This window comes from Macrotis lagotis, chromosome 1 (genome assembly GCF_037893015.1).
Source record: "Macrotis lagotis isolate mMagLag1 chromosome 1, bilby.v1.9.chrom.fasta, whole genome shotgun sequence".
NCBI classification, from domain to species: Eukaryota; Metazoa; Chordata; class Mammalia; order Peramelemorphia; family Peramelidae; genus Macrotis; species Macrotis lagotis.
Genome location: NC_133658.1, coordinates 282,401,299 through 282,426,281, shown reverse-complemented (window position 1 = coordinate 282,426,281; position 24,983 = coordinate 282,401,299). Strand labels below are relative to the sequence as shown.

The following is a 24,983-nucleotide window of genomic DNA, read 5'->3' as shown; positions in this document are numbered from 1 at the left end:
CGGGGTGATGGGGATGGGCACGGCTCCCGCCCGTGCTCTGGAGGAGTTCCTGTGCGTGGAACGGGGGGGTTTGGCTCGGTGCGGCAGGCCCGGTGCAGCCCATGTCGGGGAGCCCCGGGGGGCAGAGGGCTCCGGCCCAGGCCCCGGGCCGCTCGCTGCCTAAGGCGTCTCCGGGGCCCGCGCCGCCTCGCCACCCCCCGGGAGCCCCCGGGCCGGGCCGCGGGGCAGGCCGCTGGAGGGGCCGGGAGGGAGGGGAGGGCGGCGGGCGCGGAGCGGGGCATTGACATGCAAATGCTCGGGCCGCGGGCGATCCACTAAACTTCGAAGTCGGGGCCCCGAATCCTTCCGCGAGCTCGCGGCCAACTTCGGAAACTTTCAAACGAGAAGTAGTCCCCCGGCCCCGCGCGCTCCCCCCGGCCCCCCGGCAGCGCGCGGGACGCTTCGGGGAGAGCCTCGGGCCCCCTGCAGGGGGCCGGGCCGGGAGGCGGCGGGGCCGGGGTCCGCAGGGAGGGAGCGGGGGGGGGGGGGGGGGGGGCGGAAGGATCCGGGGCGGGAGGCGGCGCGCCGCCGGGGGCGGGGCGGGGCGGGGCGGGCGGCGGCCGCGGCGCGCTCGGGCTTCACTCGCTGTCCGGGCAGCGGAGCCGGACGCAGGCTCGAGCCGGGAGCGGCGCCTCAGCTCCGCCGAGCCAGCCGGGAGGCGGCCAGCGCCCGTCGAGGAGGAGGCGGCGGCGGCCCGCAGCCCTCATGCGGCTCTGAGCCTGCCCGGACCGCCCGAGCGAGCGCGGCCGCGCCGGAGGCATGCGGCCGCTCCTGGTGCCCGCCGTCTGGCTGTCGCTGCTGCCGCTGCTCGCGCGAGGTAGGCGGGGGCCGCGCCGTGGAGGGGGCGCGGGCGGGCCGGGACGCGGCTCCGCGGCTCGGCTCCCCCGGGGCGGCGGCGGCCGCAGCGGAGCCGGAAGCCGTGGGAGGCGCGGGGCGTCGGGGCTGCGGCCAGCCGGGGCCCCCGACGGCCGGCTCAGACCCCGCAGCCCCCCCGCACCCGCGCTGGAGCCCGGCTCCCTGCCGCTGCGCCCTCGGGCCGGGCCGGATGTCTCCGGGTGTTGGGCCAGAACAAAGCGCAGCTTTCTGCGAGGGAGCCACGGAAGCCGGGGCAGGGGGCTCCGGGGTCCGCGACCCCGGCCCGGCCCGTGCCAAGCCCGTGCCAAGGGGCTCGCGGAGGGAGGGCCGGCTTTGGGGCCGAAAACTTCCGAGCATCCGCGGAAAAGGGAAAAAGTTTCCGCGGCCCCCGGCCCGGCCCGGGGCCGCGGCGCCTGGGAGCCGCCTTCTCCCCCGCCTTCAGGGATGACACCTCGGGGCGGCCCGCCCCGCTCCCCACGCCTCGTGGGCGCCCCTCCCCGGGCGGCCCCAGACCCCGGGCACAGCCCCCGGCCCACCCCGCGGGCTTAGCGCCAGCGACCCCGAAAAGGAGGCCCCTCGCGGGGACGAGGCCGCTGCGTGCCCCGGGCAGGGAGAGGCCGCTGCGTGCCCCCGGGTAGGAGAGACCACTGCGTGCCCCCGGGTAAGAGAGGCCGCAGCGTGCCCCCGGGCAGGGAGAGGTCGCTGCGTGGCCTCGGGTAAGAGAGGCCGCTGCGTGCCCCCGGGCAGGAGAGACCGCAACTTGCCCCCGGGTAGGAGAGACCACTGCGTGCCCCGGGCGGGAGAGGCCGCTGCGTGCCCCCGGGTGGGAGAGACCGCTGCGTGCCCCGGGCGGGAGAGGCCGCTGCGTGCCCCCGGGCTAGGAGAGGCCGCTGCGTGCCCCGGGTAGGAGAGGCCACTGCGTGCCCCCGGCAGTGAGAGGCCGCTGCGTGCCCCCGGGTAGGAGAGGCCACTGCGTGCCCCCGGCAGTGAGAGGCCACTGTGTGCCCCCGGCAGTGAGAGGCCGCTGCGTGCCCCGGGCTAGGAGAGGCCGCTGCGTGCCCCCGGGCAGGGAGAGACCGCTGCGTGCCCCCGGGCAGGGAGAGACCGCTGCGTGCCCCCGGGCAGGGAGAGACCGCTGCGTGCCCCGGGCTAGGAGAGGCCGCTGCGTGCCCCTGGCAGGGAGAGACCACTGCGGGCCCCTTGCTGGGACTTCGCCCCCGGCCCCGGAATAGAACTGAGGCGAACGGGGGAGGGATTCCGGGAACGACCCAGCCCTGGGGCTGCGGGGTGGGGGCGGAAGGCAGGCGGGCCGGGGGCGCGCCTCAGACCTTCCCGGGGGCAGGTATTGAGTGTCCCGGGAGGTAAGAGCATTCAATGGCAGCCCCACGGCCCCGAATGCAACAAGAGGTGTCTTTAGAGGAGCCACAATGGGCGGCTCTGATTCCCGCTTTGTTGGGGCGGAGGGGAAGCTGGGCCCCGCAGCTGTCGCATTTTCCCACGAGCCAGGAGGGGAGTGTGTGCGGCTGCTCTGGGGCCATTCAGACTCCCCCTCCAGGACTGGCTAGATAAGTCACTTTACCATGGATGTTTGAACAGGCAGACAATTCACTGCATTTCTGAGCGCTCACTGTAGTCTCGCCTCTCCCCACCCCCTCCTCCCTCCCCTCTCCTTCCCTCCCCTCCTCCCGGTCACAGGGACACGGGTGTCCCCTAAAGTGTAGGCTTCTGGGTGGCGGGTGGGCGAGGAGGGAGATCTAGAGAAGTTTGGAAAAAGTCTCGCCGGTGGAATTTTTGAGTAGAGTGGGTCGCATTGACTTTTGCTTAACTTTCCCATTCTTTGCCAAGCTATTGTGTAATTTGGAGCTAGTAGTCCGGGGTAGACTTTTATAGTTGGCATTATAGAAACAGCCCAACCTTCAATCTGCCATTCTTCTTCCTTCCTGTCTCCAGTTGACTTCATTAAGAATATTCAAAGGAAGTCATTAGAAGGGTGTCTGTCTCTAAGAAATGTGGTCCTGAGTGTGTGTGTTTACGTAGATATGTACGTAGCCATATTTTTATAAATGTAGACATGTGTGATACAGAAATATGATGTAGAATGTTTAGCGAATGGACATTTTTCTTCTATAATTCAACAATAAGGAACATTTATTAAGTACTTATGATGGTATAAATAGATTGTTAACTGGAATGAAGTGGGAAAACATTGAGCTGAGAATTCAAAGAAATAAGGGGGTCATACAAGATGATCTCTAAGGTTTCTTCCAGCTCCAAATCTATAATTCTATGACTTACCCGGAAAAATTGAGTTTTCTGGAAAGTTTAAGGGTTAGACCCAGTTGGAAGCAGGTAGGTATGTTAATTTAGACTCATAAATCTGACCCTTGATGGGTTTCTTGTACATATCTTCTAGGTTTTCGGTGTTCACAACCTACAGAAACCTGTCTGAATGGAGGCAAGTGTGAAATCTATGACAATGGAACAGAATCTTGTGTGTAAGTATGCATGCACTTGGAGTATTCTGAGAACCATTCCCTTCTGCTTTTGTGGGGTCTTGAATATAGTAGTCTTTGAGAGTGTCAGTCATTGTCTTCCCACTGAGCCTTAGTACAAGGAAGAAAGATGGATCATATGGTAATTTTTATTAGAAAAAGTCTGGCAATCACCTAATAAGTATTAGCTATATATTTGCAGTGGTTGGTTTAGTCTCTGAGTTTTTCTTCCTGTTCTGGGGTGGAGGATCACTTTAAGAAACTGTTTCTTGATAGGACCAGAGCCAGCATTTCCATATCCCTTCTTCTCCCCAAATGTTTCAGTAGAGTTCATCTTCCAGTGGACACAGTTCAGTTTTACAGAAAGGCAAACTGAAACACAAGTGGAAGTGGTGTATATAACTTTCAGCCCATATGACTCATAAATCACAGTGGCTAGAGCAATGTTCCTGGAGTTCAGGAAGAACCAAGTTCAAATCCAGCCTCTAGCCATGTGACTCGGCAAGTCACTGAACCTCTCTTTGCCTCAGTTTCCTCAACTGTAAATTGGAGATCATGGAAAACACCTACCTTTCAGTGTTGTTGTGAGAATCAAAGGAGAAAGAAAATATTTTTAAAGTTCTTAGTACTTGTTCCCTTCTCTGTAGATCAGTTTCTGCTAGAATTTTCCTCTAGGATAAAGTTAATTTCAATAGTTTTTAACATTTTATGATCTAAATACCAGAGATTTAGCGATCCTGGACTTTTCTAGTTCCAGACTTGGATTCTGGAAAAGATCTCTTTAATACTTTATTGGCCAAAATACTTTTGGCACTTTTGAAAGAAAACCTGGGATATGGAGGGTTGAGATGGATTGGGGGGGGGGGCACTCTGCTTTGACTGGCATGTATTTCACCTCCTGTAAATTGTCTATAAATCTAGGCTATATTTATTTCTTTAGTCTATATAAAATCAATTACCCAATCAGATTTGTGAGTTCCTTGAATGCAGACTGTCTGTCTTTTGGATCTTTTTGTATTCCAAGCATTTAGTACAGGGCCTAGTAGTACATCGTAGGAACTTAATAAATGCTTGTTGACTAACTGACTATTACTTTTTGAGATCAGATTTCTAAATCTTAAATTAGCTGTATGATCATGGGTAAATTATTTCTCCCTGAGCCTCAGTTTCCTGCTCTGTGAAATGGAATATGTAATTCTTGCTTTCCTTGATTTGAACTTTTGTGAGGCTTAAGGGAGATAAGCCATGAACATGATAAGCACAAGGCAGGGAAAAGAGTGAGGGATTCTTATTTCAAAAATCCAATTTGATCAAGTTTTGCCTTTGAGCCACATGCTCTTCAACTTGAGTTCATCCTTGATGTGAATAATAAGGGAAATATTTGGTAGTTGTGAAGAGGGGAAAAAAAAGAGTGAAGGCATCCCTACCACTGAGGTTTCAGATTAAGAAGTAGCCCCTTGCTCTACATCTCAGAGGCCCTCTCATTCCTACTGTTGACTGGCTCATTTCCTTGACAACACTGGGCATCATGCTTGTGCATCTGTTTCAGTCCAGCTACCCCTGCCTAGTTTGGTAGCTCTCTTCCCTGCCCCTCCCCACCCCACCCCTTTCACCCCCTTCCTCCTCTCCCAAAACTTCAGCAAATTAATCAGGCCCATGAGCAGTTTAATGGACAAAGACGAGACCTCTTTGTGAGCCACTAATGAATGAACGCTGGGTTTTTTTTTTCCTCCTTTTTGGTTTTTTTTTCCCCCTGCAGAAGCCTCACCGACGCTTGATGCCCTAAATCTTGTTTTCTTTCATTCAAGGACCGACAGCTGGGATTCAGTCGAAATTCGGCAGCTATTGTTGAGGAAGGCAGATTAATGCTGTGTGACTAATCATGTGTGGCTTCCCAGAATGCATAACTCTCCCCATACCCTTCTACCCCACAATCTCTTCTCCCACCCCTACTTTCCTTCTTGGCTACTTTGTCTTACCCCACCCCCAGCAGATTTACATATGTACAGAATTTTCAGTATAATATAATTGGAGATGGAGAAAAACTTTGGAGAGGCAGCATGGTATTGCAAAAGGCACATTGCATTGGAGAGTTGGGGGACTTGGCCTCTAATCCTTGACTCACTCTCTCTCTCTCACACACACCTTGAACAAGTTCCCTCCTCTTCTCCAGACTTCAGTTTCTTAATCCTTAAAATGACTTGAGATGGACAAAATGATTTCTAAGGTCTTTTTTAGCTCTGACATTCTATTCTTGTAACATTCTGGTCATCATATTATATAAGTATGCTTCCCCAGGTGCTATTTTGGCCTCATCTGGGAAGAGAGAGAAAGAAAACTTAACCTTGGATAGCCAGCAGTGTTGATGGAGATTTTGGTTGTCAGACATTGAAGTTTTCTACTCTGGCTTGCTGCCCTCTGTTGGAAATGAAAACCCTGTTGGGGTAAAGCAAGTGATTTCCTATGCCTGTGGTTATCATAAGGCCTGACTGTATTGCTACTGTCAACATAGTCCTTGTGGCTGAAGCTTTGAATTTTCATGGTAGTCATGGACCTTTTGACAGGAGACCCTTTTTCTCATTGCTAAAAGATAAATTGGCTATTGAAGCCCCTAATCTGCCTTAAGCCCCATGGAATAGAAGACATGACCTTGAAAGAGCTATCCTTCCACCCTCCTACCTTTTCCCCTCCTCCCTTCCCAAATAATCTCTTTACTGGGAACACTACTTCCAAGCTTCCTAAATGAAGCCTAGTCCAGGGCAGAGATAGCAGAGGCTGAGTTGGCCCCTTCCATTTTTGGCCCAGGGCCACACCTCAATTTGGCCTGGCACTTAACACAGTTGGGCCATAAAGGCCCTATTGTGCTTTCCCTACAAATCCAATTAGAAAATGGAGTGAAATAAATACCCCAGGATGACTCTAGTAGGGCAATGTTCTGGCATTTGGGGGTTCTCGGTTACAGCAGGAAAGCAGGGAGCTATGGCCATATTGAGGCAAGCCTGGTCCAGAATTACCCTTTTTCGATAAATCTGGATCAGGGATTCAAAACCTAATTGTTTGTGGTATGAAGGCAAAGTAACCTTTGTCACTTGATGAGAGCCACTGAGAGATGGCATTTGCTGCTGTACATTGTTTCACCAGTAGGATTTGAAAACTGAGTCTTTCTTAACTTCTGTAGTGCCAAATTCCCCAGGTCAAGAGCATCTTTCTCACTTGATATGACTTGACTGGGATGCAGCTGCCCCCCTGTGGCCCTCTCTGGGAGGGTGGGGAAGATGTGGGCTTACCCCAGAACCTTCCTTTCTGTTCCAAGAAACTTGATAGAGGAATGGCAGTTTTCTCTGCAGGGAGAAACCAACTTTATATGAATGTGTTTGAAAAGACAAAGAAGGAGAGGAATTTGATAGAGGTATCATTAGAATTTTGTACATTTCTGTGAGGTAGGCAGGACAAGGAATAATAAATTTCCATTTACAGATGAGGGAACTGAGACTTTGGAGTGTGACTTGTCCAGGGTCACTCTACTGGTAAGTACTTAACTGAGAGTTGAATCCAGGTTTCCTGATTCCTAGTTGAACGTTGTTTGTACCATGCCTGGGTACCAATCTTGTTTTAAACTGAAAGGGGTGAAGGAGGAAGAGAGGTTAAATCTAATCATTGGTTTCAAGCTGGGAGAGAAAAAAAATGAGTCTGTTACAGGACTTCCTCTGTTTATGCAGCAATTCTGTCTTATAGTTAGAGGATGTAAGGGTTAGAAAAGCACATGTTTAAAAATACTAAGTGTCAAGGAGAAGGGATTACCTATAAATTGTTGGAGGAAGATAACTAGAAAAATGAGTAGATGGCAAGAAAGTCCTGTAAAGTTTGGATCTACCATTCTCTTTAATTCTGTTCCTAATGTTTTTTTTTAAAAAGAGAACATTTTCTTATGGTATGTATTGCTTCTATGAGTTACCCAACATTTTTCCATGAAAAAAAATTTAAGGTGGGGGGGGAGACTGAACTGTAGGTTGAACAGGAAGAGGGTGGAGTTGAGTGAACAATGGATAAAAGGAACTTCTGAAATAACTAAACCATGATCTTTCTGGGTAAAGGGACTCAGAGGCTGTAACCTTGATTTTAGAAGAGACTATGGGAGGATAGAAACCTTTGATTTTTGTGGAGAGTAGGAGATAAGGGTGATTTGAAGTAGCATGAGGACCCAAGAAACTATGTCATGGTAAAGTGTGCCAGGCCACAAGGACCAATTCAGTGACAGGTCTCTGAGGTAACGTAATTTGGAGATTATCCAATGCTGAAGTCTGACTAGAGGATGGGAAAGGGATTCTACATGGAAGATCAAGAATCATTGAGTCTTAGCATTCCACTACCCAAACTGAAGTTGGGAAGAATGATTTCTGTCCCCCAGTACTTTAGGAGAGGAGGGACCTTTCCTGTTTCTCTTGTCTGTTCTATAAATAGTGAAAGGATGTGGCTTTTCTGAGTTGATTGAGAGTCTAGATTGCTTTCCTCAATAATGTAACAACAATAACTGCACTTTGACAGATGCTTTCATCTGGAGGTCATAAAATTACAGACATTCTGCTCCCCCTCAAGGTGGTGGTGGGCAGTATGATTATTTCCATTTTATAGATGAGAAAACTGAGTCTGGGAGAGATGAAATGATTTGCCTCAGGGCGTGCAGTAGAGAGCCTTTACGAGAGAAACAAGAGCTGAACTTCCCAATCTTCAACTTGTCTGCTGGGTCAGGTCTTTTGGACCAGTTATATTTCTTGAATTATGATATTCATGCATGATCTTCTACTGCAGTTGGGGCCAGAAAAGGAGTGGTCCTTTTCCTGAACAAATTAAACGGCCCATCTCATCTCATAACCAAAAGAATCAGGGGCAGGAATGGAAATCATTATTCTAAGGTTTGACATTTACCAATTTCTTTCCATCTGAAGAAGTTCAGTTCATTTTTCTGTGTCCCCCAGAGTTTCCTGCCCAGGCAACAGCTCCTCCAGAAACTATTCTGGAATTACCTCAACTGGAAGAGGAAGAGAGATGACCTGTTGCAAGATATGGAATTAAAAATGATTTTTCCCCCTAAAATCCAAATAACAAGAAGATGACATTGTTAGTCTCCATTTGCTAATCAATAGCATACAGAAACATAGAAACTATATTGCAAAGACTAGGGTCGGGTCAGGTGCTAACCAATAAAAGTGACACACCTTTCTGTTGAGAAGTTCTTGAAGCCACCTGTCCCTGTAGACTGAGAACATCAGGAGAAGAATGTAGATTGTAGGAAGCATAAACAGATTTAACTAGCGACTGGCCTCAAGGGACAATTAATATGATTTGCCATACTTTTGATCATTTATGACCTGTTCTTCTAACTGAGCTGTCTCTGTCAGGTGTGGTTGGTTTTCTCAGAATAGACTTTTAAGGACAGTCCTCTCCCCTGTCAACTCCATTCCTCTCATTATACTTAGGTTCTGATTTCTATTCTGTCTTGTGGTTAAGGCCAAGTCATTTCCCATGTCTGACTTTGTTTTTCCTCTCTTAAAAATGAGGGTTTGAATTAGGAACCATCCAACTCTAACAAAACTAAGTAGGATGCTAGTAACTGAGGTATTGTTATTGAAGACCATGCTTCAGTTTTCCTCAGGAATGACTGACAGAAGCTTTGGTCTTTCTCCAGGAAAGACAGCTGGTCCCAGGTTGGGGAAGGAAGTTTTTCTTAAGGTGATTGCATATAACACCTTTTCTGGAGTGCAGCAGTGTTTGGAAATAGGCTTAACTTTGTGTAAGGCTTCTTTTCTCCTCAAATCTTTTGGGGGAAATTTGGGTTTGGGCTTTATACCAGTGACCTGAGCACTCTTTGATTCTGTGATAGTAGTGGCTTTGGGGTAGAGAGCCAAGAACTGAGGCAATTCAAACAGTTCTCTCTGGAGACCTTGCACTTAGGCACTCAGTTTGTTGAATGAAATTTGAGTAGTGTTTTTGGATTCATTTGAAATAACCTTCATAGATTGGGGTGGCTAGGTGGTGCAGTGGATAGAGCACTGACCCTGGAGTCAGGAGTACCCGAGTTCAAATGCAACCTCAGACACTTAATAATTACCTAGCTCTTGGGCAAGTCACTTAGTCCCATTGCCTTGGAAAAACCTAAAAAAAACCCAACATTATTCATAGATTGCTAGAACTTTAAAACTTTAGTGATCTAGTATAAGGGCTCCTTATTTTGAAGATTGGTTAAACTCAGACCTAGAGGCTAGGCATTTTTCCTAGCACAGTGGCACAGAAAGGGGTGGGGTTGGGGGGGGCAGCTAGGTGTGATGTCATGGATAGAGTGTCAGGTTTAAAGACAGAAGAACAGAAAAATTCATCCTTCTGAGTTCAAATCTGACTTCAGAATCCTGGGTAAGTCACTTAACTCTGTTTATATCAGATTCCTCAACTATAAAATGAGCTAGAGAAGAAAATGGCAATCACTCCAGTATTGCCACAAAACCCCCAAATTTGGTCATAAAGAATCAGACATAACTAAATAATAACTTTAATTTCAATCACACAATTTAAAAAAAGAAATCATTTTATTTTCAGCTAAGTGCAGTGGCATAATCTAGATGACAAAAGTGTAGTCTATGTTCTGGTGATTACAAAATTAAAAAAAAAATTGAGTTTAGCATAGTTTCAGCCTAAACAGTATCCTGGAGACTCTTATTATATTTACATTGTTTGCATGTAAAATTAAGTGCTTCTAGTGTATTTGAAGCAGTTTGTTCTCTTAAGTAGAGTAAATATTCCTCTTGTAATCTTGTTTACACTGCTAATTTGCTAACCTGAAAAGTATTGCTAAAAGTAAACTCAGTTTATCACCTGCTTAGATTGAGGTAGCCTGATGTTGGGAAAACCTCTACTGTGATTTAGGGGGGGGGGGGGGCTTGGGTTCTGGTCCCAAATCTGCCAGTAATTAGTTGTGTGACTTTAACCAAGTCCCTTCCCTTTCCTGAACTTTATCTTTAAATTGAGGGTATAGGGCGAGAGATCTCTGTGTTTTCTTCCCATTAGAAATCTATGAACTCGTGTTCACCTGGATAGTGACTGAAAGAGAGGCCTGGGATATTTATAGATCATTTGGGTCCCATCCCTCCCCTCAGTTGCTTAAATTTAGGAGAGTGGAATGCCAAGGTGGGCTGATGTTTTATGTGAGTGGGCTAAGACCAAAGAAGAAAGTAGTCTTCTAATGAAAAGTAATGAGATCTGAACTGGAGGTGCTCAGTCCATTATCCTTCCTTTGGGAGTTAATCTCATGCTGCAGTTTAGATCTCCTCCCCTGATGCCTGGGGCGGTCTGGAGTTAATATTAGGAAAGCACAGGCATTTTTCTGGGACTCTCCAGCCAGGGAGGGCTGGATTTAATAGGGGAAACTTTCATGCTTAATCAAGTTGAAGAGAGAAATTATTTGCACATCAATCAAGTCCTCTTTAACAAGTTTTCCTCGCTTCCCCTATGGAAGCAGTTGGTTATTTTAGGCCTTGTTTGCACACAGTGGATATTTAAGGCCTCCCTATTCCTGGATTCACTAACTGCAATCTGTCAGGCAGACAAATAGGCATGGGACTCCCATTGTAAACAGTGGGAGGAAATACTGCTTGGAGAGCAAGCTAGGGCTTTATTTACAAGCTACAGACAGTGGGAGTTTGGTTAAAGCACCTACCATCACACAGACCTTGGAAAGATGAGCCCAGAGCTTTGTTAGAAGGAACCTCATTTCTACACCTACAGTTCCTTTCAGTTTTGGTCAGTAAGCGGAAACTATGCACTTACTGGAAATGTGAAGTTTCCAGGGAGATTGGTTTTTTGTGTTTTTCTGGTAATTGCTTTTCTGTAAGAAGTGTTAGTGGATGGTGGAGATTGGCTTTCATTCCCACCCCCCACCCCCATAGGACCCTCTAACAGGAGCTGACACTGGCTTGTGATTCTTAGGTTAATATTGAGGTGAAAATGGCAATATTCAGTTTAGCAGACCATTTAGTAAGCATAGCATTGTGCTTTGCCCCATCCCTTGTGGAGTTAGCAGATAAAGTCTTCTGAATCATGAGACCATTAGAGATGTACTTGTCTGGACCAGTTCCTTGGTCCCCTCTAACTCAGGATACTCTCTTTGTGGAGACATGAAGGAATAGTTTGAGAAAGTCAATGGTTATTCTCTTAATATTAATGACAAATTCCACTTTTCAACAATTATCTATTCTGGGTCACTCATGTGTTTTCTGAGAGAACTTGCTCAGAGTCCAGTCCAATGGGTAGGCAATGTAGAGGAGACGGAACAAGGAGAAAACTTGTCTCTGCCCTTCAGGAAGGAACTTGCATTGTAGTTGGGCAAACCAATATAGGTGTAACATCTGTTGATTTAAGATAGTCTATAATTCCCAACTGTATAATATTTGGATTCATATCATAGCCTCTATTAGATAAACAAACAGATAAAAAATTCAGAAGATTGTATATCATAGACTTGGAGCTAGAAGGGACCTCAGAAGTCATTGAGTCCAACTCTGATTTTCTAGATGAGAAGAGCCCTAGAAAGGATAAATGACCTGCTTAAGGTCATACAGATATTAACAGGCAGAATTTGAACCCAGGTCCTTTGATTCCAGAACCAGTACTTATATCCACTGCTCCACATTGAGGAGAACCACCTGTAATGTGGTGCTTTAGAAAACAAATTCTGGTCTAGGATTTTGTGGATCTGGGATCTGGTCTGGTCTCTGCAGTTCAATAACTTTGTCATCTTAGTTTAGTCTTCTCTACAGTGAGAAAAAAACATGTGCTTTTGAAGACCCCTTCTAGAAACAACGCTTTCAGATCAGTTTGAGTTACAATTGTCAAGATGTCTTTATGAAAGAGATAAGACTTGAAGTGGGGCTTATATAGGATGTACAGGGTTTAAATTGGTCAAAAAAATAAAGGAGGGAGCCTGAAGGAAATCTGATTCTCACTCCTAAGAATAACTCAATTTGCATGGGGTTTTACAAAGATGTACAAATGTTTCATCTTTACTACCTCTAGTACTGTATTTATACTATCTTATGTGTATTGGGGGGAGAGGGGTTTCACATGTGACATTAATTCAGTAAACGTTTACTAAATACATGTGTGTGGAAACCATTGGGTTTTTTTGCAAGACAAATGGGGTTAAGTGGTTTGCCCAAGGTCACACAGCTAGGTCATTATTAAATGTCTGAGGTTGGATTTGAATTCAGGTCCTCCTGACTCCAGGGCCTGTGCTCTGTTCACTGCTCCATCTAGCTGCATTGTTTTTGATAGATACTGTAGTAGGGGAGGTACAGAGTTAATAACAGTTCCTGCTGTCCTGGTCTCAAGGAGCTAGCGCTTTAACTGGGGAGACAAGACATGTACATAACTATAATACAAGGACCTGGTTTCCCAAATAAAATACAAACTTTTTGAGCACTGAGGTTCTTTTGTGTATAGTTCTGAGTGCATAATTGACATTTAAGAAAGACTGGTTAGTTGATAGCATTCATGAATGTTTTCTACCCAGATCTTCCCCTGGTAGTGAGTGAATGTTATAAATGTAAAGGAATGCAGAGTCTCTGTGATTGCTTGAGGAGGAATATATAATTCAATTAGATGCATATGAGAAATGACCTAGCTATCCTGGGAGTCCCTGGTTCTATAAGGTTGACTAAAGACAGAAGGATCTGAGGTCTGGGCAGTCCCATAGATCAGAGCAATTTGGACCCAACTGATCCCAGAAACAGTGTTCATTGTTCCCTTTCTGGAATTTTCAGAAAGGACATTATTGGGGGAGATGAGCTGAATCATTCATGGAATTCCTTCAATCGTTGCTCCTCCTCTTTCCGTTTGCCCAGCTTCTGCGCTACTGGCATAATGTTCCTGGGACAGAGCCATTAGTCTGCTTGGATAGAGAGAAAAAGGGGCTGGTGACAGTTCTGGCTAGAGAGTGACCCTGTGACAAACTGACCCTGGAGATAGTCTTTTTGGCCTGTTGGGCTACTATTAAAAAGTTAGACAGGGCTCAGAGTCAAAAAGCGGAGGCGACAGACGGCCCTTTTCATGGTGCCCACTGTTCCCAGTAAAAGGGGGGCAGGGTTTCTAAGGAGCAGTGTGGAAGAATGCAGCAGAGGCTAGAGCCCCTCCTATTGTCATCAGTTTTCTCAATAAGACTAAGGCTGACCCAAAGATTTCTGTAGACTGGAAGGATCAGAATGTAAAAGTTTTTTTCAGCATTTCCAGTGAACATGGTTAGGCATAGTTCATGCAGCTCTCTTTCGATGTATCTTTCCTCTATTCCCCCCCCCCCCCCCCCCCCCCCCCCCGTCTCCACCTAATCAAAAGATAAAAAATGAAAACACTCTAGGAAGAGTATCTGATGTACAAGTCTCCTTTTTATTAGGTTTGTAGGATCCTTTCCATTTATACCTTTTTTTTCCTGGATGTGTCTCTCCCTTTACTTGCCTTTCCATCATCTTTTGGGTCTCCTCTGTATTTCTTTCTGTTTATCTCTTTTATTGGTTCTGGTCTCAGCCCCAAACCATATGTCTTTTCTTTTATTCTTTGTCCTATATGTCTTGTCTGTCAGGATTTCTGTTTTCTTGCTCCCCATTCTCTGTGTGTCTCTCTGCCTGTTTTCCCTTTCTGTTTGTCTCCCTCATCCTGTGCCTCTTTGTCCCCACTTTTATTTTTTCTTTTGTTCCGTCACCACCCTTCCTTCACCAAGATAAAGACTAGTGTTTTTGCATCTTACCCATTGAAAATGCATCTTTCTTGCTGTAACACTGAAAAAGCTGTCCACACTAGGTGCCTTCACTTCTCTTCTCACACTCTGCTAGACCCTTTGCAATCTGTCTGCTGACCTCATCACTCAACTGAAACTTCTCTCTCCAGAGGTACAAATGATTTCTTAATTGCCCAAATCTACTGACCTTTTCCCCAGTCCTCATCTTTCTCAACATCTCTGCAACATTTGCCGATATTGACTTCTCTCCCTGGTTACTGTTTCCTAGGTTTTGTGACACTTCACTTCTCTCTCTCCCTTAGTTCTTTTGCTAACTATCTGATTGCTCCTCAGTTTCCTTCACTGGATATTCATGTCCTCTCCCCTAATTGTGGTTGTATTCCAAGGCTCAGTCCTGAGTCTTCTTTCCCCCATCTATACTTTTTCACTTTATGATCTTTTCAGTTCCCATGGATTTAATTACCATTATCTCTATACAAATCACAATTCATATTTCCATCCCTTATCTCTCCTGAGCTCCAGTCTAGTATCATAACTACCAATGGGACAATTTCAAATTGGATGTCCCATAACAGAACTTGTTATCTTTACCTCTGAATCTTGCCGCTTTCTCTTAGTACTTCCCTATTTATGTGGGAGGTATTATCATCCTTCACACACTTGCAGATTTGGTGATAAGCTTGACTCCTCATTTTCACTCTTCTACATATCTAATAAACAACAAATCTTATAATTCCTACTCCATGACATCTTTCATATCTACCTCCTTTTTACTCAGCATAGCCACTGTCCTAAATTACCCTTATCATTTTATGTCTGGATTGTTGTAATAACCTCCTACTTGACCTGCCTGCCAAAATCTTCTCCTTATTCTAATCCATCCTTCATACATCTGACAGTCTAACATGTCAACCAGACACATCAAAGCAGTCCAACCATGTCACCCTCCTATCAGTAAACTCCAGGACTGCCTAATAGCTCTAGGATAAATATAAATTCAGGTTTGATATTCAATGAGCTTTACAACCTGTCTCCTAACTTGTCTCTTTGGAGACTTGGTACAGATTACTCTCTTCCATGTGTTTTCTGGTCCATCCTTATCTGGTCCTCTTGTTCCTCAATATTCCATTCTATTGCCCACCCGTGTCTCTGCAATGCTTGTCCCCTATACTTCTTTTCCTTACCTCTGCCTCTTGGAATCCCTGATCTTTTTCAAGATTCAGCTCAAGTACATATTTTTCCATGAGACCTTTGTTGGTCTGCCCAACTGCTATGGCCTTACCCACCCCAGAATCTTTGATCTGCTTGGTATCTGTTTTGTATATACCTAGATATATTCAGCTAGATGGCTCAGAAGATAGAGTGCTGGGCTTAGAGGCAGGAAGACCAAAGTTCAACACAGCCTCAGTCATCAGCTGTGTGACCTTAGGCAAGTCATTTCACCTCTTATTATAGCTGGAGAAGGAAATGGCGAACTCCTCCAGGATCTTTGCTAAGTAAACTGAATAGTGCATCACAAAAAGTTGAACAGGACTTTCCATTAAAATGTAAGTTCCTTAAAGATGGAGACTGTCTTTTTTCCTTTTATCTCCAGCACCAGTACAATTTGTCGCTCTTCATAGGTCTTTAATAACTTTAATAACTTAATAACTTTAATAACTTGTTGATTTATGGATTGTCCTTATCTGCCCCATTTGACTGGAAGAAGAAAAAAATTGATCTATTGCTGACCTCCAAGAAGAGCACCCATATCTTTCTCTTTTCTAGAGCTCTATTCCTCCTCCCATGCCTGCAGTGAGTTTTGTATTTCAGCCGTAGCATGTCAGGATATAAGAATGCATTGTCTCCCTCCTGGGTCTTTTTTGTCTAAGGAGATCAGGTGATGTTGCATAAAATCTGGGTGGGGTGGCCTGGCACAGGAAAACACACAAACATACCAGGAGGGAGGGAAGACTGGCTGCTTTTAGCTGTCCCTTTAAAAGCCATTCTTGTGCTTTGAGAACTCTCCTGTCAGTGGGACAGGGCAGGTCTCCTGGAAAGACACATGATTCAATTGGGAGTCTACTTCCTCCACCAGCTCTAACCATGATTTTAGACAGCGAGCTTCAGTAGCACTTGAAGTGGGAAGAAGTCTAAGTATATTCCTTTGCTGGGGAGAAATATAATTGGGGCTAAAATGTTGTGGACAAATGCTATGGACAGTCAAAAATGTAAGAAATAGGCATTTAGTTGAGATGGAGGAGAAAGAACTTCAGGGGAATGGATGGGAACTCCTTAGGAAAAATCATCCCCAAAGTAGAGGGAAAGGATTCACATGGGATTTTCTTTGAGTGAAGTACAAAGTTGGCCATAGGCATGTGCAAGTCCTGGGTGGCTCCTCTATTGTTGGCACCAACTCATTCCTCAAGGTAATGTGGAAGAGTGGATGTGGACAGATATAGATCTAGTCTAGAGAGACTTCATAGGCAAGGGTGCTGGGGAATCTTGAGTTCTCTTCCTATGACTTCACTACAGAAAACTAAGTGACCTTTAGCAAATTGCTTGACCTCTTTAGACTTTGGTTCCCCTTAGAATTTCTCAGTTTTCCTTGTCATCCCCCCCCCCACACACACACAGAATTGAGAGGCCACGTAGTCAAGTTTTACACACTTTTGGAACTGCTCCGAGGAAAGAATAGGGAACAATGGGAATTATTAAAGCATTGTTTTCATGGTGGTGGGAAAACAGGCTTCCAGAGATCACCATTCCAAGCTTATTCCTCATCCATTCTCACTACACAAAGGGATTTCTCCTCTTTTCTCAGGCTGGGCTAGGCTGCCACACTGCTGGGAAGGTAGGTGTGTCTGTTTTCCTGTATTTCCTCTTTCTCAGAGGAGGAGGGGTGAACAGAATTAACACTTATCTAAGGATGTAGAAAATATCAAAGGGAAAAGATGACAGAGAATACTGGTAAACTAATAACACTTGGCCATGGGGGTATAATGGAAAGATCCCTGAAAGGCAAGAAACTCCAAAATTTTGTTTTGAATAAGTTCCCTTTTAAGGTTTAAGGTACAAGAATAGGATTGGGGTAGATGATCCTTAGGTTCCTTCCGAAGTTTAGAATTTGAAGATTCCATAATTTTTACTTTTGGGTCTAGATCCCAGCTCATGGCTGACCTGAATGGGAAAGAATATAATTTCAAAATATGTTTAGGGTTCTGCTTTAATCATTCTCAATTATTATTCCTTTCTGTCTTCCTGGACTATGGAAGAGAGATGAGCTGGTGGGAAGAAGCAAAGGACTTCCCCAGGCTTCCTCTTATAAACTCTTTAGGACAGACACTACTGCTTGTAGGGTCCTTCCCCCCCCCAAAAAAAGTCTATATCTGTTATTGTCATGGACATGATGAGAGCTGAACCCAGTGTGCAGAATGAAGAGGACTCTGAGGAATTAGAAAGGAGTTTACTTTATGGGAGGAGATGGTAAAGTAGGAAAGAGCTTGGTGGAGAAGAGAGAAGAACATGAGTCTAAGCAGGGACTGATGGGGAGAAAGAGGAAAGTTCAGGTGGGTATTGGCTGTGCCCTGTCCTTTGGTGTTTGTATTTCCAATGAATAGACCAGGACTGAGCCTTTTCTGTGGGACCCCAGAGGACATGTAAATTGGGACACTCACTCTGATTTCCTTTCTCCCACTAACCAACACAGTCTGATCCAGAGGAACTCCCAACTCGGCCCCTCTGCTGCTTCAGCATTTTTTAATGGAGAACTGACTTGAGCCTACTGACCCCTTACAAGGCTAGCTTTTCTGAAACCCATGGTTCACTCCTCTTCATCCTCTTTCCCTTAGTTCCTGCTCTGGGAATCAGCAGAGATCACCCCAGTCCTTCTGCTTAACACCTATGCACAACGGCTAAGAAACTTAGCCAGAGACCGCAGTACATACAGGAAGGTTGCAGGTGTATGGCTCTCAGTAACTCGATCTCACCCCTGCCAGGCAGGGTCTACCATCTTGGTAATTAGCCACCAGAGAGATCAGGTGGAACTAAACTTTGTGGTTTGAAGGAGCAGGTGTTTGGGGGTAACTGATGTCCCACCACAGCCTCTGCTCAGGTAATCCTTATGACTTGGCTCTTTGTACAAACAAAAAACCCAAGTCTTTCACAGTGTGTTATTGCTGGGTGCACATATTCTGTCCTCCCTTTCCCCTTACTTTCCAATTCCCTGATGGGCAAGGGAGTAAAAACAGGAGAAAGCCCCAGTGTGATTTGAGTCATCTTTCAAATTCTACTTCCCCATTTCCCTCCACTCTTCCTACCCCCAAAAAGAGTCAGGATATTCTGGATAATTAACTTAGGCAGGTGTTCAGACAGTGGCTCCTAAGACACTAGTGAGGACAGCAGAAAATGAAACATGTGGTTCCCCAGACCATGTAGGAGGGCCTCTTCTCTCCAAGAGAAAATATAAATGGTACCTAAAAAGATTTTTTCTTGTAAATCAGAAAACTTGGGTTCTTGTTCCAGCTTGACCACTTGAACAATCTTATTTTTCTGGATCTCAGTTTCCCTATCTGTAAAGTGGTACTGTTAATCCTTACCTTGCCTGCCTCCCTAGACTTTCATATTTGAAAGAATCTGGAAAACTCTAAAAGCATGCTCTAAATTTGAAATAACTCTCTGATCTTCTTTTATCCAAAGGTCCTGGTATCTCCTCAAGGTAGCCTGTTCCAAATTATAGGGAGTGGAGGTTGGGATTAGGGTCGATGCTCTGGCATTTTCTGATGGACAGTGTCTGGTTGAGGTTAGGGCTTAGATTGTGGTAAAGATAAGAGTCAGCCTATGACCACAGAGCATAACTGACCAACTTCACTTTCAATAAATTGTTTAAACGTTTCAACAAGCATTTTTGAATCAGTATGGAGTTATCATATGCCACAATCCCTTCCAGAGTGTGAATGAACAACGAAGAATTCCAAATTCTGCCCCATATAGAAAGGGAAATTTTGGAGTTGGAGGTGGCTTCTTCTTTCAGATGTTTAGGGTGGGGGTGGCTAGATGGCGGTGGATAGAGCACCTTCAGGAGTACCCGAGTTCTAACCCGGCCTTGGACACTTAATAATTGCCTAGCTGTGTGGCCTTGGGCAAGCCACTTAACCCTATTTGCCTTGCAAAAAAGAAAAAGAAAAAACCCAGATGTTTAGGGTGGCCTTCTTTTAGAATCTCAGAGGCCCCTAATTAGGAATCATGCCTGTGGCTTTTTCAGGCATTTATTAAAATTGTCTCTCCATATTTATATTGTGCTTAGTATATAGTAAATGCTTAATGCTTGTTGGTAGAGTGATTTGAGGATAATGAACTTCTGAGAGAGGGTCATGAAAGGTTTCATATAGTAAGTGGCACTTGGGCTAACCTTTAGGAACTTAGAAGACCCCACGAGGTGGACATGAGGAGGGAGAGAGAACATGCCAGACCTGAGTCATAGCCAATTTGTGCTGTCTCCCTCAAAAAACTCAGATTTATTAGGATATGTTTTCAGTTTTCTTCTCTTTGGGATACTAAGCATCTGGGCTTGAGGTGTGGAGTCAGGGAAAATACTCCTATCCTTATAGGACTGTAGAGCAGCTGGGCTTTTAGGGCTAGTTTTGAACTGAATTTTAGAGCTAGAAATCTTGAAGTCCAAAGAAGGAAACACAATTACCCAAGGTCCCTTAGGTCATGACAGAGGCAGAATTTGAACCCCAGTTTTCTGATGCTATTGCCACTGCTTTCTATGCCATACTCTCTACCCATTACTCTGTCTCTATACTGAGTTAGTAGCAGCTATCTATTATTAACTGTTGAAGTGTTTTGCCTAAGTGCATTGACCTTGCAGGTAAAAAAAAATGACTTTTCCCCCCAATTTAAAATCACAGAAGCCTTAATAGAGACTGTCTTCCAAAAAGGGAGTAGTAGAGGTAGATAGATTAAAAAAAAGACCCCTATTTTTTATGACCTAGTGAATAACCCATGAGTAGATTGGCACATGGCCACTTGGGCAAACTTTGGACTGTGCTGGATGGCGGTAAGATAAGAGATGGACAGAGGCACAGAGTAAGAGGCTGATTACTCCAAATGGTAGTAGCAGCCCAGGCCAAAGAAAGAGCTGTGTGTAATCCATCATCAAATGTACTTGTTCTCCTGAGGAGAAATGTGTGCCTGGTTAAGCCTTAATGGATTGCTAGGGCCTCACCTGCCAACACCTGTAAGCTTTTATAGCTGCCTGCTCTGGGGTGGGGGTGGGGAGAAGTTATTATTAATTAATTTGAAAATCGAGCAAGGAAGGAGCCAGGCTAATTAAAGCCATGACCCTTTCCTTCCTCCACTTATTCCCACGGGTTCTTCATGGCAAGGACAACCTGAAGCAGGGGGTGATCAAAAGGTTACTTGATGATGCTGGAAAGTGGTTGACTCAGCATTCTCAACTCCTGGACTTTTCTCCCCACTACCCCACTTTTGGAAGACACCTTCCCCTAGCATGAAGCACAGAGTTCTGTTATCCACTGACTTTTTTTTCCCCCATGAACTACATTGCCTTTCTGGGAGGAAAAACTGCTAGATGGGGAATATCTGATAAAAACCTGCTAAGAGATCTTAGTGTTGGTTCCTTTCAGTCCACAGACTATAACTAGTGGGCTTCTCCTGATTTTTATTTTTTAAAAGTGAACTTGCTTAAGCTCAGCCAAAGGAGCCATCAGAATGAGAGAGAGAGAGAGAGAGAGAGATTGTTCCCATAAATCAATGCATGGATGAGTAAATCCAAATGGAAAATGACCTGCCCAAGATCACAAAAGTTAGGTAGCAAATCTAAGTCCATAACTTATTTACTAATTTCTAGCCGAGTTATCTTTTCTCTATACCATGTTCTTTGAGTCTTTAAGACTGTTCACCTTGTAACCATTTTCCCACCGATCCTTTGCCTGTACTTATAGTGTTGATTTATTTCTTGACACAAGCATAGAACTTGATGTTTATTCCCTTTTGACTGAATATATTCTGGTGTCAAGATTTTTTTTTTGGATATGGACTTTGTCATTGTATATGCTAGCGATCCCTTTCTATTTGTCAGCTGCAAATTCATTAAGCAGACCATCTATGCCTTCATTCAGAGCATCTTTAAAAATGTCCAGTAACTCAAAGCTAGGGACAGAACCCCAAGGCATTCCATTGGAAACCTCCCAGCAAATTGCTATCTGCTCATTAATGCATGGCTAGTCTCTGGTTCCAATCTGGCTCTGCTTCTTAGCTACCTGAATGATAGTGAAGCAAGTCACTTAAACTCTGGGTCTCTGTGTCCTCATCTTTAAAATGAAGGGGTTGGGCTAGATAACCTCTGAGGCCTTTTAAAATTCTAAGATCTTTTGATTTCTTTTTTTTAAGATGCAGGTGTTTTTCAATTTATGCATTAGGGATCTTTCCATTTGGCTATAAATCAAATATTTAAGTGATTTTGCATGCCAAAGAAATGCTTTTTTTTGAAATCTGTTCTCTTTGTAAAAATAAAGATTCCTTTTATCAAAGAAACATTCCTTGACATCAATTTAAAGAGATAATCTAAGTATCAACTGTGTTCAGGGCTGGAGGAGGGATATGAATCAGAAAAATGAGTCTCTGACCTCATGAATCTTTTATGTCTTGTACACAGATTAGTACTGATATAAGATAGCCTGGCATAAGGGCAAATGTGAGGACTAGATAACGCACTATAAGAACTTTGATGTGAAAGAGATGATTTTTAGCTAGGGCAATAGATTGCATGGTATTGTGAAGGAAGGAGGATTTAGATAGGTAGAAATGGGAGGAATTTGATTTTTGGGAATGCTCTCAGGAGAGAGTACACCAAGGAAGGAAGGGACAGAATGAGAGTAGGTAGTTTGGTTTGGCTAGATAGAAGAAAACATAAAGAGAAGAGTGATAAAAGGTAGGAACCATAGGGTGAAGCCAAATTTGGGAAGCTGTAAATCCTGATCTTCTTAGCCTAGATTTGCTTTTATAGTGGGGCAAAGGGACAGAGCTTTTGCTAATTCCCCAAGGCTCAAAAAGATGCTCCCATAGATAGTTTGGTCAAGCTTCTTCCAAACTTCTTTATCTTAGGACTGGGGTGGGGTGGGGGGTTCTCTGACATCCCAAGAAAACTGGTTCTGTCCAGTTAGATACCAGTTTCACTATGCCCATATGGGTTTTTCCAGTAGGTTTATAAGGTCATGGTCCACAGCCATCAGGATAAGGAAGTTGTGCTCCTCTGCTCTCTTATCACATACCCATCCTTTTGCCCACAATGAACAGAACCTCAGTACAGAACAGAGAACTCTTTCCCTGTTACAGGGAAGTCCCTGGTTTGTGTATTCAAGTAACAGGTATCTCTTCTGCCTCTTCCCTCTTCCCTATTTTTTTCTTTCTTTGCTACCTCTGTCTTTCCATCCCTTCTATGTTCTTTCATTTAGAGGGTGGAGGGAATTGTCATCCATCCCCTGGGGGTGGCAGATGGCAGCTTAGCTTAGAAAGGAAAACAGCCAAACTTAGAATTAGTCTTGGGTGAAAGGTCATAGCAACATCTGCCTGGGGATGCTTTCAGGAGTCACATTTCTATAGAGAGCGCGCGAACAGGGAGCCAGCCCAGTGCTGGTGGAGGAAAAGGCAGGAGCCCAGTACAGGGGAAATATTGAAATGAGGGAACAAAGGGGGAGGCAATATTTTTTGAACCACAGACAGAGCACCATTTAACTTGCATCCTCCCCCCACCTCTGCCGGAAGCCTGCAGCTTCTGGGCCAAGATTGGCTCTGAGGTAGCTTCCTTCAGTAAGTAGTCTGCTCAATTCTCTCCACACTGTCTCTGAAATTCCCCTTCATCCCCCACAAACCTCCCTTAGAAGTAGTGTGGAGCGGGAATTTTCATCCCCATTTTATCCTCCTATAGAGAAACCAAGGACCAGAATAGTGTAGAGGAAATAGAAAGAGCCCGGGACTGAAAGTCAGTTGTTGACCGGGTTCTGCCTTTGCCATTAACTCTTTGAATTCCCATGTACAAGTTATTTCACCATTCTGGTGCTTGGTGAAGGAGTACAAATGAGATTAGTCAATGGGAAAGGGCTTTGGGAAATTAAATGGTATCACTTTGGTTATTTTGAGAAGTAAAAGCAATGTCTAAAGGTAAACTTCTTTTTGTTAAGTCTTTGCTAGTTAAAGGAAGTTTCCAGCTTGAAAGAAGTAGTAAAGTATAGATATTACTACATGAGATGCTCAACAGGTGGAAAATATTTCTAAGCATGTAGATATTATAAGTAGATCCAATGGTCCCTGGTGACAGACACAAATTTTAAATCTCTGACTTAGCAATAGTCTAGCTTAGACTGTAAGTTAAAGAACTAGAATAGACCCCTAAGAGTCCTCTAGCTCAAATCTTTCATTTTACACAAGAAGAAACCAGGGCCCAGAGAAGGGCAGTGACAAGCTAAGATCACAGCCACCTAGTGACCCAGTCAAGACTTAGGTCCCAAGTCTTATAGAATCTTTCTTTAGTAAATTCTCTTCACCACTTTTTAAGGAAAGAGGTAGGTTTAGAAACCCTGTGCCACAGCATTTCACATCTGATATCAATGACTTGGTTTTGTTGGCATCCATGATTTTCACAGAGGGGATTGATACTTGAGAAAACTTGAAGTAGGAGCCCAGGCCAGTTTTAGGAAATGTTGGAGGGAGATGTGAGAAGGCTAACAGCTAAACTGCCCATTCTCTAACACAAATGACTTCCTTTGGGTGGGGGGGAGACCCATTCACTGCTGGGAAGGAAATAATATCTAGCCTTGAAAATGTAAAGGCAAGAGTATAAGCCCTCTTCTTGAAGATCTTTTTAATGTAAGCAAATGCTATAGGTGGATATAAAAAGCTGGTTAAGCCAGGTTCAGTTATCTATTGATCTGGTACTATGTGCTTGCATAGCTAGGTGATGCAGTGGATAGAGCACTGGACCTGGAGTCAGAGACACCAGAGCTCAAATCTGAGCTCAGACTTTTATAGCTGTGTGACCTTGGGCAAGTCCCTTAACCCTCACCTGTATAAAACTGGAGAATGAAATGGTAAATCACTTCAGTTTCTTTGCCAAGAAAACTCCATGGACAGTTTGGTCTATGAGCTGAATAATCACCATGTACAAAGAGTAGACTTTGTCTCTTACCCTTGGGGAGCTTACTTTTATCCAACAACCATATTTAAATACATTTATGTATTTAAAAGTATTTATGATTTGCAAACATAAATGGTTCCCACAGTAAATGCTATAGGACAAGTTGAGGAGAGGGTAAATCCATGTGAGCTGGAAGTTAGGGAAGCTGATTTAATTACTTTAGGGGAGTGAATTGTGAGGGGGAGGGACTTAATAGAAATAAGGAAAAGCAGGTCTCTATGGTGCAGAGTTAATGGCAGCCTGGATTAGAATTTATATCTCTTGAGCCTTAGTGCAATGTTGTTCCTGTGCATTTTACATGGAGTATCCTCAAGGCCTTTCTTTGTCTTCTGTTGTCTCTTTCTCATGTTAGTCTCATTTATCCTTGCTGGACCAAAATGCATCCCTTGGACTCTGATTTGGTTGGCAAACAACCTGCTTCTACCTGGTCTTCTTGATAGTCCCAGAGTATCCTCTCCTCCCTCATTTTATGGCTAAGACATTGCCTACTATCAGGACTTTGGGCTGTGAGATCAAAAGACTTATGGATAAGTCAGTATGGAACTTGGTTGTTATTAAGCGTGAAGGGACTAATCTTCATAAATGGCTCCTTTTGAGAGGTTGCTTCTACCTTCCTCCCCAA

At 44.9% G+C, this 24,983-nt stretch overlaps 1 protein-coding gene across 1 annotated transcript in view; it reads left to right on the top strand.

The window, feature by feature from the left end:
- Nucleotides 1–795: 795 nt before the first annotated feature.
- NOTCH1 (notch receptor 1) overlaps nt 796–24,983 on the top strand; it is a 70,391-nt gene continuing 46,203 nt past the window's right edge. The window contains exons 1-2 of the mRNA XM_074210713.1: nt 796–856; nt 3,308–3,389. Of these exons, the coding sequence (XP_074066814.1) occupies nt 799–856; nt 3,308–3,389 (140 nt within the window). The 5' untranslated portion in view covers nt 796–798. The remainder of the gene's footprint in view (nt 857–3,307; nt 3,390–24,983) is intronic.